Raw genomic sequence first — 14908 nt, forward strand, 5'->3', positions numbered from 1 at the left:
TATTAGTTTGCTGAGGTGCTCAGCCCTGGCCATTTTAAGAGCCTTTTTATAACGTGACATACTGTCTTTCCACGCGATTCTAAAGACCTCTAAATTAGTTTTTTTTCCATTTACGCTCTAAATTTCGGTTTTCTCTCTTTAAAACATACGTAGTATTATTGTACCATGGTGCTATACTTTTTTCTCTGACCTTTTTTAGTCTAATGGGTGCAACAAAATCCAATGTTCTAGAGAGAATGGAGGTCATAGTGCTAGTTAGTTCGTCTAGTTCATCTGTTTGTTTGGGTTCAGGCAGCAGCTGAGTCAGATCAGATAAGCTATTTGAGAAATGATCTATGGTGGATGGAAGAATTGTTCAACCTGGTCGATAACGTGGCGCAGCATGACATATTACAGCAGTACGTAATATGCAAGCAACCATGTAATGGTGACATCGTCACTTTGAGGAATGATATCTATATCGGTTGGATCGGTTCCATATGATATAATTAAATCGAGTGTATGATTAATGCGATGAGTTGTTCCGGTCACCGGTGACGTTTTGCTTGACCCCGAAGGAGTTTAATAAATCTGTGAAGGCAACCAATAACGCTGCATTTGAATTATCTATGTGTATGTTACAGTATTTCTGAGTTGCTAAAACACATTTTTTGAAAATTTCTCTCGCTTTCTCAAAACCTTAAACACAAATCAGCAAACTTAAGCTACACTGTCAAAACCTTTGACTTGTCTTGCTATATCAAACAATTGCTTCAGAATTATGTTATCTTTACCCAAAACCAAACACTGTTTTCAGATATCACACACATCCAGCTAATGCATAAACACTACACAGCAGTCATTACACACTACAGAGATAAACACTGCACTCAAGGCAGAGTAGGGGGAAAAAATTGATTTATTATAAAGTACTTGCACAATCCTGCACACAAATATAGTCACAAACAATATAGGCCGCATATTGGTAGCAATGTTTCGGAATCATTCTGCCTCAGCATCATGCCTTTGGGCATGGTCAGGCCACAGGTCCTCATCAACGTCACAGGCAATCCTGTCCCTTGCTAAACAACGGGGAAAGAATCCTTTAGCATGACGAATCCAACCTTGAATCGATTCCACTCCAATGTTGTCACATGCTGCATCCATTGACTGAAGGAGATTTTCCTGTGATTTTCCGGAGATTTCTGTCATAGACCTTCCACCTCAATGCAGAAAAGAAATTCTTCAATGGGATTAAAGAAGGGCGAGTATGGTGGGAGGCACACATTTATAAAACGTGGGTTATTTTCAAACCACTCACGTATTCTAGGACTACGGTGAAAGTTCACATTGTCCCAGATTACCACGTACATGGGATGCTCTGCCTGCTCATCACCTCTCTGTTCACGTCTCAGTAATGCTTCCTGTAGAGCATACAGAAACGTAATAAGATGGGCAGTGTTGTAAGGTCCCAAAGTCACATGGCGGTGAATGACCCCGTAGCTGCTGATGGCAGCACATATGGTCACGTTGCCGCCACGCTGCCCAGGCAACTCTACAATGGCTCGTTGACCAATAATGTTGCGGCCTCTTCTTCTCCTCTTGGCAAGATTGAAGCCAGCTTCATCCAAGAAGATGCACTCATGAGGCCTCTCCATGGAATCCAGTTGAAACATTCTCTATAGAAATGAAAATAAGTAAATTTTTGATATAACGTAAATGATATAGCATTCCAGGCTTCATGGCTCTGTATTCATGTGCTGCATTTCATTCAACAGTGAAGATGTACAGAAACTCAATAGTGCTGTATAATCTCTGAACATGATTACTTACGTGTACATATTGATATCGTAGCTCTTTTACCCTCTCAGAATTTCTCTCGAATGGTACGCGGTAGGCTTGTTTGAGACTTATCAGGTTGCGTTTCAGGACACGGTCAATTGTGGAGAGACTCACACTGTTGATTCCTTCAAAGTTCTCGTTGTCTTCCTCAACTCGCTGTTTTATTTCACGCAGACGAATGAGATTATTTTGAAGGACCATATTGACAATGATGGTCTCCTGCTGTTGTGAGAACATACCTCTCCTTCCACCGGCATGTGGCAGTCTTTCAATTCTCAGACTGATCTCATGAAGTAGCGTGTGTATGACACACCAATTCGTATTTCCATTTTTGGCGTGCTATCAAGGCGCATAATCGCCTTTCAGCGTGTTTATGAACGCCGTTGACTTAACGTTATATAAATATATGACTTACCTCAACCCTGTCCCTAAACCTAACCGTCACTGGGGTTAATGGCATTTATGACTGTTCCCTTACCATCCTAGGAAAGAAAAAGATATGACTTACCTCAACCCCATCCCTAAACTTAACCGTCACTGGGGTTAATGGCATTTATGACTGGGGATTTGACTGCGTGTTCGGACACGCGGAATGACGCGGACGTTAATGGCGTAGACATATACGCATACACGCGGATAGCTCAAAATGCATAGAGATAACACGCCACCTGGCGCGAAAGTGGCGTATATGTTTACGCAAAAGTCATGATGTCATGTTGCGATTCTAGCAAATAAAACCGCTTGTTAGAATTGTACAAACAGACCTAATGCAATGTCACCAAATATGTACAACACATTAAATATATATTTTACAGTAATACTATTAGTTTTACTGTAATACTGCTAGAAAAGGGTCAATTTGTGGTTACAGTAATTTACTGAGACGTTCCACAACTGTACATACTGTACTGTAAGTTTGAGGGACCATAAAATGATAGTACACTTACCGGTTCTCTTCTCTGAATGTCCTGACAATGGAGGCCACAGAGAACCTGCTTATATTTGGTTGAACACGTAGTCCTGCCTCCCTCATACTCATTCCATGAACCAGAACATGGTGTATGATTGTTGCTCTAATTTCATTGGAAATGATGGCTCTTGTTCTTCCTCCTCCTCTTCCTCCTCCTCTATCTCTTCCTCCTCAATCTCTTCCTCCTCCTCCTCCGTCTCTTCCTCCTCCTCCTCCTCCTCCTCCGTCTCTTCCTCCTCCACCTCCACCACCGTCTCTTCTTCCTCCTCCTCCATCTCTTCCTCCTCCTCTCCCTCTTCCTCCTCTCTCTCTTCCTCCTCCTCCTCCGTTGTCTCTTCTGTCTATTCCTCCTCCTCCTCCTCTGTCTCTTCCTCCTCCTCTCCCTCTTCCTCCTCTCTCTCTTCCTCCTCTCTCTCTTCCTCCTCCTCCTCCTCCGTTGTCTCTTCTGTCTATTCCTCCTCCTCTGTCTCTGTCTCTTCCTCTTCCTCTTCCTCCTCCTCCTCCTCCTCCTCCTCCACGTCCACTTCCACTTCCACTTCCACTTCCACTTCCACTTCCTCTCATGCCCTCCATTGTGAAAATCACACATGCCATTTGGATTTGACATGGCTTTATATTCACATTACTGATTAGGTGCAACACATTAATGATTTGAAACAGGTGTGTTCAATTTTGAGTGATTGTGTGTTACCGATGACAACAGTGTGTTACTTGTATTTCACTTTTGGGGCTGTGTTGTGCCATTCTGAGTTGAAGTGCACCACAATGCTACACGTGCTTTGAGAATGACAATGTGTTTACAGTTTTGCTGAAACAGTGATTCTGATTTGCTAGTTGTGTCTAACCACATGAGAAGTGTTTAAAGTTCTGCAAACTGTGTGATTCAATCAATAAAGTGGTTTGTACACTTGCAACTTTGGTTTTGCAAATGGATTTTAGTGTTTTAACAACTCAGAAATACTGTAAAATCTCCAACAATTAATGCTTTATCAACATTGACCAATAGATCTGATAGAAAGTCTGCAAACTCTTTTAAGAAGTCGGCGTTAAGGCCCTGGAGGTCTATATACGGTAGCCAATGCTAGAGATAATAGGGATTTTTTCCTTACATCTAACAGCATAACATTTAGCAAAAGTACTTCAAACGAATTAAACCTACAACAAGTTTTCTGAGTAACATTAAGGATATCTCTGTAGATTGTTGCAACACCACCGCCACGACCGGTCAGACGGGGCTCATGCTTATAACAGTATCCTGGCGGAGTAGACTCATTTAGACCGAAATAATCATTTGGTTTAAGCCAGGTTTCAGTAAGGCACAGTAAGGTGTGTGTGTGTGTGAGAGAGAGAGAGAGAGAGAGAGAGAGAGAGAGAGAGAGAGAGAGAGAGAGAGAGAGAGAGAGAAAGAGAGCATGTGAGTGTAAGAGAGATTGTGTGGTAATATGTTAGTGTTTGTGAGAGTGAATGTGAGAGAGTGTGTGTTTGTGTGAGTATGTGTGTGTGTGAGAGAGAGTGTGTGAGAGAGAAAGTGCGTGTGTGTGTGTGAGAGAGAGCATGTGAGTGTGAGAGAGTGAGTGAAAGTGTGTGAGTGTGTTTGTGAGAGAGTGTGTGTGACTGTATTTGAGGGTGTGTGTGTATGTGAGTTTGAGTGTGCATGTGTGTGAGTGTAAGTGTGAGTGTGTATGTGTGTGTATCTTGAGTTAAGAAAGTTTAAAAGTTTAGACAAAAATACAGAGTAAGCACATTAATTTTTCCATTATATTTCATCATCTTTACACTCGAGATTAGGGACGCAAAACCATTTTTGATGCTTAGATTCAAAAGAGAAACTTAATAAAGTTGATAAACACAAACTTCAAATGAACTTTTCTCAAACTGACATGTTCCAGAGAGACTTGTGTTGTGCGCATGAAAGATATCCAGAGTTTGACACGAGAAAACATGATATCCACACACAAAGCTGTATATTTAACTTTCATTTTCATAGTTATGTCTGTGAATTAGTTAATTTAGGGTGGATGGAAACTCTTGCAAATAGTTCTTCACTAATTTCTTAGCCATTGCCTTATTAAAGAGATACAGAGACAGTCTTTGTTGTATTATTGTGGTCTCATTGATTTTGTCTCATAGAACAACATGACATCATGACTTTTGCGTAAACATACACGCCAATTTCGTGTTATCTCTACGCATTTTGAGCTATCCGCGTGTATGCGTGTATGTCTACGCCATTAACATCTGAGTGATTCCGTGTGTCTGTACACGCCGTCAAATGTCCGGGCGAAACGAAGCAAAATGTAAATCTACATCTGGGGAGCGATCTTTTTTTTTTCCTAGGATGGTAAGGGAACAGTCCTAAATGCCATTAACCCCAGTGACGGTTAGGTTTAGGGACGGGGTTGAGGTAAGTCATGTATACAGTAATGTAACGTTAATTCAACGGCGTTCATAAACACGCTGAAAAGCGATTATGCGTGTTGATAGCACGCCAAAAATGGAAATACGAATTGGCGTGTCATACACACGCTACTTCATGAGATCAGTCTGCATAGAAAGTGAACTCTGGTTGATCTTTTCACATGTCAGATGATATTTCCCATTCATGTGGTCAGAATACGCTGGATTGGCCTCTGACTATAAAAACCGAAGGCGTGATTATAAATCAAGATGATTAGCTAATAGTTTTTGCATTCTGAGACTTTTGAAGTAATTTTGCTTCTCTGTTGGTAAATAGTTTGTCTGTTTTCATTTACTGAGGAAGAGACCACATTTGTGGCTTTATTTATAATAAAACTTTTATCATTTATAGAAGACGACGTAAAGCTAAACAGAAACTTTATGAGTGCCGTTTGCATATGGATGCTGTCACCATTCGGTTTCATCACACACACGGCCTGTTTGTGTTTGTTTTGATGGCATAGCTACATGACTCAATATGAGGATGAAAATACAAAAAAATTATGAAAAGTACTTGGGCCTGAAGCAAACAGCTCATTGCTTTTATAAACACTGAATCCGAGCGCATATGAAGAGTGGATGGTGAGAAAAGACCATTAAACTGAAATAAGAGACTAGGAGAAAGAAAGCATGACACCAGTGTGATAAATGAGAATCCCATTGCTGACAAGTTCATTTTCCATTAGAAGAGGCCATCTGTAATTCATCACGTTACAGTGAGCGAATGAGGCACTGAGACGGAGAGAGAAATTCAAACGCAAACAGATCAGCAAAACTCTGACCGCTGAGGCTGATCAGAGAAAGAAGGAGAAAAAAAAATGATGTGTTCAGTTTTCTGCTATGACTCTATGTCAGTGCACAAGACACTGCAAAAAGAGACTCCGCCCACTGACTGCATCTGTGAGGCTCGGCCCCTGACCATATATTCGGGGTCCTGCACTATCTCATAAGTGAAGCTCCGCCCCTTGACTGCATACATGACTCTGCCCGCTGATCTCATGTGTGAAGCTCTGCCCCTTGACTGCATATGTACAATTCCCTAATGATGTCATAAGTGAAGCTCCACCCCTTAACTGTATATGCAAAATTCCCTAATGTTCTAATAAGTGAAGCTCCACCCCTCGCCTTTATGTAAGCATATGTGAAGCTCTGCCCTGATCTCATATGTGAAGCTCCGCCATGATATCATAACATGTGAAGCATCACCCTGATCTCATATGTGAGGCTCCACCCTGATCTCAAATGTGAAGCTCCGCCCTGATCTCATATGTGAAGCTCCGCCCTGATCTCATATGTGAAGCTCTGCCCATGATCTCATATGTGAAGCTCTGCCCTGATCTCATATGTGAAGCTCCGCCCTGATCTCATATGTGAAGCTCCGCCCTGATCTCAAATGTGAAGCTCCGCCCTGATCTCATATGTGAAGCTCCGCCCTGATCTCATATGTGAAGCTCCGCCCTGATCTCATATGTGAAGCTCCGCCCTGATCTCATATGTGAAGCTCCACCCTGATCTCATATGTGAGGCTCTGCCCTGATCTCATATGTGAAGCTCCGCCCTGATCTCATATGTGAAGCTCCGCCCTAATCTCATATGTAAGGCTCCACCCTGATCTCATATGTGAAGCTCTGCCCATGATCTCATATGTGAGGCTCCGCCCTGATCTCATATGTGAAGCTCTGCCCTGATCCCATATGTGAAGCTCCGCCCTGATCTCATATGTGAAGCTCCACCCGATCTCATATGTGAAGCTCCGCCCTTAATCTCATATGTGAGGCTCCACCCTGATCTTATATGTGAGGCTCTGCCCTGATCTCATATGTGAAGCTCCGCCTTGATCTCATATGTAAGGTTCCACCCTGATCTCATATGTGAAGCTCCGCCCTGATCTCATATGTGAAGCTCCGCCCTGATCTCATATGTGAAGCTCCGCCCTAATCTCATATGTAAGGCTCCACCCTGATCTCATATGTGAAGCTCTGCCCATGATCTCATATGTGAGGCTCCGCCCTGATCTCATATGTGAAGCTCCACCCTGATCCCATATGTGAAGCTCCGCCCTGATCTCATATGTGAAGCTCCACCCGATCTCATATGTGAAGCTCCGCCCTTAATCTCATATGTGAGGCTCCACCCTGATCTTATATGTGAAGCTCCGCCTTGATCTCATATGTAAGGCTCCACCCTGATCTCATATGTGAAGCTCTGCCCATGATCTCATATGTGAAGCTCCGCCCTGATCTCATATGTGAAGCTCCGCCCGATCTCATATGTGAAGCTCCGCCCTTAATCTCATATGTGAGGCTCCACCCTGATCTCATATGTGAGGCTCTGCCCCGATCTCATATGTGAATCTCTGCCCATGATCTCATATGTGATGCTCCGCCCCTGATCTCATAATTGAAGCTCCGCCCTGATCTCATATGTAAGGCTCTGCCCTGATCTCATAAGTGAAGCTCCTCCCCTGATCTCATATGTGAAGCTCCTCCCCTGATATCAAATGCACTGTAAAAATGAATATGCTTTATCTAATTAATAAAATTGTGGCAACAGATTACAAGCAATGTTATTTATTAAATTGAACAAATTAGAATTGAGTAATAGTTAATCAAATTAATATTCGAATTAATTCTAATTTGTACAGTTTAATTAATAATATTGCTTGTAATATGTTGCCACAATTTTATTGATTAGATAAAGCATATTATTTTTTCAGTGTGTGAAGCTCCTCCCCTGATCCCATATATGAAGCTCCGCCCTGATCCCATATGTGAAGCTCCTCAGCCTGATCTCATATGTGAAGCTCCGCCCCCGACCTCATATCTGATGTAAATTTGTAATTGTGTGTGAAATCCACAACGTCCTCATACTCAGACTCTAGTCAGCATGTGAGTCTGATACGGCTCCATTGGGCTGTGATTATGGGCCGTGTTTCAAACTGAGCCAGGAAAGAAAGTGCCTCTGCACTCAATTGGATCGACAAATCCCTGTTCCTCTTTTAAATTGAATGCGCTGTCTACATCTTCTATAACAAACACAATGGCTGATTCTGCACGTACATTCTCCAGCGGCAGCCATCTTTGGCGTAAACAAACTCAACCCAAGCACTCTTGGGTGACGTGATGATTACGTTGCTGTTGATCATCTGTCCATCATCGTCCTGACAATCTGATTCTTCAGCTTTAATTCGAACATACTTACTTCCCAACGGATCAAGTCCAGAATGAACGACCCATCCTCAAATGTTGTAGGTGGGGCTAAAGCTACCAGTTCACCAGAACGGTGATCACAAGGCCCTCAAAAGTTAATGATGTCAGTCATTAAAGTTATATGAAACAGTGACTTCTTCTCATATGAAACGTTTAAGGTGTTTTTGGATATTCACGTCAAGTCAAGTCAAGTATATTTATATAGCGCTTTTCACAATATAGATTACATCAAAGCAGCTTCACAATATCAATCAAAACATAATAACAATGTTCGTTTCTTAGTGGAAAAACATCCATGTTTGGTAGAGCTTCACAACTCATTCTGGTAAACATCTGCTTCTGAAACATCTGAAATACACTTTAATTCCCAGAGTTAAAGTCCGCCGAGACCCGCATGTTTGTGCAGGACATTCTCTACATGTGACAGAGTGGATGAAAACAAGATCTTTAGTCTCTATCTATCCCTTGATTTCCTCTGGAATGATCTGATTATGTGCTTGAACGTTGTTTGCACCTGATATTACATCAGATTGGCTGTGAAAAACATGTTTAAATTACAAACATATCAAAACCAGCAATAAACCAGAGCTGATCACAAGAAACCAACACATTAATGATCTTAAATCCAGTAGAAATCACTAATGTGACGTTTATGTTTAATGAATTAAGAGAATCCAGAGAAACGGAGGCTGTAATGATAAATAATAAAACTGAAGGCCAAAATATTCATCACAATTTGATTATCATATGCTTATGATGAGCTCAGACATTTATGGTGGCTTTGCTTTAATATCGAGAGCCAGAGCCACATCTGAAAGCAGATTATTATGCACTGTATTGAATGCAGAATCTGTAGGTTTGAGTTTGTTTGTGTGGACAGATTGTTTTATGAATATCTTTAATTTATGGGTGATGATGAAACCAGATCCACTTTATGAGGCCGAACGAACATAATTTACGGCTCATCGTGAAGCGTGTTTCCAATTACACACTGATACACACACTCACACACACTCACACACACACACACACACACGACTTCATTTCCACGAGAGAAAATGTGTTGATTTGGAGCGGATTTCCTGATTGCCTGAAAAATACATAAATCTGTTTGCAGTTATCAGTGTTGCAGGATCATTCCATTTATGATATATGACTTTTGTTTTCTTTTTATCAATTCTCTCTCTGTATTATAACAATAAACTGCATGCGTATGTTCATTAGTTAGTCATCAACTTAATTGTTTTGATTGAATTGTATGTTGTTGCTTTTTGTTGTTGCTAAATGATCAGCCAATGGGGTCAGAATATATATTTTTTTAATTCAAATGGAAAACAAGATTATTTCTTACCCAATTGATAGATAATGTTGCTTGTTTTAAGCAAGAACTAACTTAATTATTATTATTATTTATCAGAAAACAAGTTTTCTTATGTTAAGCACATCTTCTTGATATAAGAATGTTTAGATATTTGGACTGGATTCCAACAAAAATATTAAGAAATTTTTTTTTTTCTGCAGAGTTTAAACCGAATGAAAATGAGCAATGTTGCCTTTTGTAGTTTAACTATAACAAGATGGTGTTATGTCTTCCACAGATGCACTGCACCTCCTGGAGAGGTTTCTATATCCGGAGATCCTGTGAGTCCCGGAATAGATGGGCTTCGGCTGGCGAGCCAGAACCCACTGATGCCAGACTCACGACGGTCTCGCTTTAGGAGCGCGCTGGAGAGATTCATTCCTTTAACAGTGTAAGGAAAAGAGAACATTTAGGGCCCTGTCACACACCCGGTGCAATGCAGTATCAAGCGAGTGTTTTTTTTGCCAGTTTCAGCCTGCCTGACTGTCATGTTTTGTTTCATGTTATTGTTTCATGTCTGTCATGTGATCCCCTGTTATAGTCATGTAATCCCCTGTTAGTCATGTGATTCCCTGTTATAGCCATGTGATCCCCTGTTATACTCATGTGATCCCCTGTTACAGCCATGTGATCCCATTATAGTCATGTGTTCTGGTATAGCCAAGTGATCCCGTTTTAGTCATGTGATCCCCTGTTATGGCCATTTGATCCCCTGTTATAGTCATGTAATGCCCTGTTATAGCCATGTAATGCCCTGTTATAGCCATGTGATGCCCTGTTATAGTCATGTAATCCCGTTATATTCATGTGATCCCCTGTTATAACAATGTGATCCCCTGTTATAGTCATGCGATCCCCTATTAAAGCCAAGTGATCCCGTTTTAGTCATGTGATCCCCTGTTATAGTCATGTAATGCCCTGTTATAGCCATGTGATCCCCTGTTTTAACAATGTGATCCCCTGTTATAGTCATGCGATCCCCTATTAAAGCCAAGTGATCCCGTTTTAGTCATGTGATCCCCTGTTATAGTCATGTGATCCCCTGTTATAACCATGTGATCCCCTGTTATAGTAATGTGATCCCCTGTTATAGACAAGTGATCCCGTTTTAGTCATGTGATCCCCTGTTATAGCCACGTGATCCCCTGTTATAGCCATGTAATCCCCTGTTCTACCCATGTGATCCCCTGTTATAGTCATGTAATCCTGTTATAGTCATGTGATCCCCTGTTATAACCATGTGATCCCCTGTTATAGTCATGTGATCCCCTGTTATAGTCATGTGATCCCATTAGAGCCAAGTGATCCCCTGTTATAGCCAAGTGATCCCGTTTTAGTCATATGATCCCCTGTTATAGCCATGTAATCCCCTGTTATAGCCATGTGATCCCCTGTTATAGCCAAGTGGTCCCGTTTTAGTCATGTGATCCCCTGTTATAGCCATGTGATCTCCTGTTATAGTCATGTAATCCCCTGTTATAGCCATGTGATCCCCTGTTATAGTCATGTGACCCCCTGTTATAGCAAAGTGATCCCGTTTTAGTCATGTGATCCCGTTAGAGCCAAGTGATCCCCTGTTATAGCCAAGTGATCCTGTTATAGTCATGTGATCCCTGTCATAGCCAAGTGATCCCTTGTTATAGTCAAGTGATCCCGTTTTAGTCATGTGATCCCCTGTTATAGCCATGTAATCCCCTGTTATAGTCATATAATCCCCTGTTATAGTCATGTGATCCCCTGTTATAGTCATGTAATCCCCTGTTATAGCAAAGTGATCCCCTGTTAAAGCCATGTGATCCCCTGTTATAGTCATGCGATCCCCTGTTATAGCCATGTAATCCCCTGTTATAGCCATGTAAACCCCTGTTTTAGCAAAGTGATCCCCTGTTATAGCCATGTGATCCCGTTATAGTCATGTAATCCCCTGTTATAGTCATGTGATCCCCTGTTATAGGCATGTAATCCTCCGTTATCCACAAGTTTCCTACGCCCCATGAGGCCTTGCGTCAAAAGTGGGCGCGACTTCCGGTTGGAAGTAAACAAAGCGCTTCTTGACACGCTTTACACTCCTTCATTCAACAGTTGACAGTCATTCAAGTTATAGCGATCCAAACTAGCTAACGATGTGGGAACACAACCTCAACGAAATTCAAAAGGGTGAAATAACAGTACCTTTACCCTCCGCAGTAGTTGATTGGGAGTATTATAATAACATTATTAATAATCAATACTCATCAAGGCATGGTGACAGACAGTTGTGTGAGCTGACAAACAATTCAAATAAAAAATACACACTTAGTCATTGTGCTTTGGAGTTTATTCAAAATTATAAATGAGTGTGCTACTTGAATACATTAACTGGCACATTTGGTATTCTGTCAACACAGGCTTTGATCCTGAGTTTAGGTGTAACATCAATAGCGAACAGCCAAACACATGCTGATAGAGTTTATAGAATATTAAGAATTTAAACAAATGTACACAGGAAGATTCGTTGTCTTTTGGGAGGTTGATGGAAACGTCTCGGTTACGTATGTAACCCTCGTTCCCTGAGTAGGGAACGGAGACGTTACGTCAGAAGTGACGGAGATTGGGGGTTTCGCATAGAAAGCCAATCCTCTTCGAGTATTTAAACACGAGCCAATGGCATGCAATGCCTTGGGGCTGCGGAAATTTGCATAGCGTACTCCGCCCTACTCCGTGAGTATAAAAGGAGGAAGTGAACGCAACTGCAGTATGTCTTCGCTGAGGAGCCAAGACTGAACTCGGCATCTACCCAGCGATACAGCAGAAGTGGCAGGGAGACGCAACGTCTCCGTTCCCTACTCAGGGAACGAGGGTTACATACGTAACCGAGACGTTCCCTTTCGTAGTCACTTCGAGTTACGTCAGAAGTGACGGAGATTGGGGGTCTGTGCCATCACGCCAACTTCAGGCTGTCTTCCAGTGCCCTGCGAAAGTCTGAACCCCCGAGCCTTACCTGTTTTCCTTAGGGGATCCGACTTAGACACAGGATTACCAAGGTACACTGGGAAACATATCCCGAAGGGGACATGCTACCAGCTGCCTACCGAAGGGAGGACTTACGAATACACATATGGCCACATAGGAACACATATGGAATCACTGGAGCACCAACCGCAGGTGGCTACTAATTTCAGCTCCAGGGGTGGCAGATGGCTTGCCAAGGGAAGACACATGCTCAGAGAGGCTTACAGTGGATAATACACATGAGACGGTTACCAAGGGGGAACCGTACGCATGGAGGCACCTAGCCAGCATCCAGAGCCACAGCAGTGGTGCCCGCATCGTCGGTGCTGGAGGACTCAAGGCTTCAATGGAAGAACTGAGGAAATATCGCACTTATCCAGTCCGGGGAGTGGAGTGGCGAGCAAGCGAAGACACCTGAGCGGATCCAGAACTGGCCGAAACGAGTACGTGAGAGGATACCGGCTCAATTCGCAGATTATAGAATCTGGCGAAGGTGTTGGGTGTCGCCCAGCCTGCAGCTCTGCAGATGTCTGTTAGCGAGGCGCCGTGCGCTAAAGCCCAAGAGGAGGCCACACTCCGAGTGGAATGGGCCGTCACACCAAGGGGGCACGGAAGGCCTTGCTGCTGGTAAGACAAAGCAGTGGCATCCACAATCCAGTGGGACAGCCGTTGCTTTGAGAGAGCCCTTCCCTTCTGGCTCCCTCCATGACAGACAAAGAGCTGGTCTGAGGTCCTGAAACACTGCGTTCTGTCGACATAGGTGCGGAGAGCACGTACCGGACAGAGCAGTGCCAAGGCTGGGTCTGCCTCCTCCGGGGGCAGCGCTTGCAGGTTCACCACCTGGTCCCGGAAGGGAGTGGTGGAAACCTTGGGCACATATCCAGGCCGGGGTCTCAGGATCACGTGAGAGTAAGCCGGCCCGAACTCCAGGCACGCTTCGTCAACGGAGAATGCGTGCAGGTCCCCCACCCTCTTGATGGAGGCCAATGCAACCAGGAGTGCTGTCTTCATGGACAGAACTTTAACTCTACCGATTGCAAAGGCTCAAAGGGATGCCTCTGCAGAGCACTTAAAACTACCGAGAGGTCCCAAGAGGGTACGAGGGGAGGACGAGGCGGATGCAGCCTCCTCGCTCCCCTCAGGAACCTGATGACCAGGTCGTGCTTCCCTAAGGACTTACCTTCCACTGCTTCATGAGAAGCGGCAATGGCCGCGACGTAAACCTTAAGGGTGGAGGGCGACAGCCTGCGCTCCAACCCTTCTTGCAGGAAGGAAAGCACGACACTGATCGAACATCTCCGGGGGTCTTCTCCGCGAGAAGAGCACCAATTGACGAAGAGGTTCCACTTCAACGCATAAAGGTGTCTCGTGGACGACGCTCTTGCGGAAGTGATGGTTGCTGCCACCACAGGTGGCAGCGAACTCAAACCTGCCTCGTGCCGTCCAGGAGCCACACGTGCAGCCTCCAAAGATCGGGACGAGGGTGCCACAGAGTGCCCCGTCTCTGAGAGAGTAGGTCTTGTCTCAGAGGAATAGGCCAAGGAGGTGCGGTCGCGAGGAGCAAGAGATCGGAGAACCACGTCTTGGTGGGCCAGTAGGGGGCTACCAGCAAGACCTGCTCCTCGTCCTCCTTGATCTTGCACAACACCCGTGCAAGGAGGCTCACTGGGGGAAACGCATACTTGCGTGGGCCCCGTGGCCAGCTGTGCGCCAGCGCATCCGAGCCGAGAGTGCCGCGGGTCAGAGAATAAAACTGGGCGCAGTGGGACGAGTCCCGAGAGGCGAACAGGTCTATCTGTGCCTCCCCGAACTCGTCCCAAATCAGCTGGACCGACTGGGGATGGAGTCGCCATTCGCCGGAGATGGGGCGGACCCGGGACAGCTCGTCGGCTGCCCAGTTCCGGTCTCCAGGAATGTAAACTGCACGAAGGGACCTCAGGTGCTTCTGACTCCATATCAAGAGGTGGCGGGCGAGCTGCGACAACTGGCGTGAGCGTAGACCCCCCTGGTGGTTGATGTACGCTACTGCCGTAGTGTTGTCTGAGCGGACAAGCACATGCTGGCCCTTGAGCAACGCTCGGAAGCGGTGTAGGGCGAGCC

At 44.2% G+C, this 14908-nt stretch overlaps 1 protein-coding gene across 1 annotated transcript; it reads right to left on the minus strand.

Annotated features, from left to right (window-relative positions):
- Positions 1-1187: 1187 nt before the first annotated feature.
- On the minus strand, positions 1188-2953 carry LOC120465297 (uncharacterized). The gene is made up of 3 exons (XM_089123995.1): positions 2769-2953; positions 1813-2095; positions 1188-1658 (listed from the first exon to the last, which is right to left on the minus strand). Exons 1-3 carry the CDS (start codon positions 2858-2860, stop codon positions 1188-1190), a joined length of 846 nt encoding a protein of 281 aa, XP_088980121.1. The 5' UTR covers positions 2861-2953.
- Positions 2954-14908: the final 11955 nt, after the last annotated feature.

This window comes from Pimephales promelas, chromosome 19 (assembly GCF_988280905.1).
Source record: "Pimephales promelas chromosome 19, fPimPro1.hap1.1, whole genome shotgun sequence".
Lineage (NCBI taxonomy): Eukaryota > Metazoa > Chordata > Actinopteri > Cypriniformes > Leuciscidae > Pimephales > Pimephales promelas.

Excerpts from the sequence above, each read along its gene's own strand:
- LOC120465297 (XM_089123995.1), bottom strand. The coding sequence starts at position 2,860 with ATGAGTATGAGGGAGGCAGGACTACGTGTTCAACCAAATATAAGCAGG. Across the intron at positions 2,096-2,768 it reads ACATTCAGAGAAGAGAACCG|AATTGAAAGACTGCCACATG; the intron begins GTAAGTGTACTA and ends GATCAGTCTGAG. Across the intron at positions 1,659-1,812 it reads TACGATATCAATATGTACAC|AGAATGTTTCAACTGGATTC; the intron begins GTAAGTAATCAT and ends TCATTTCTATAG.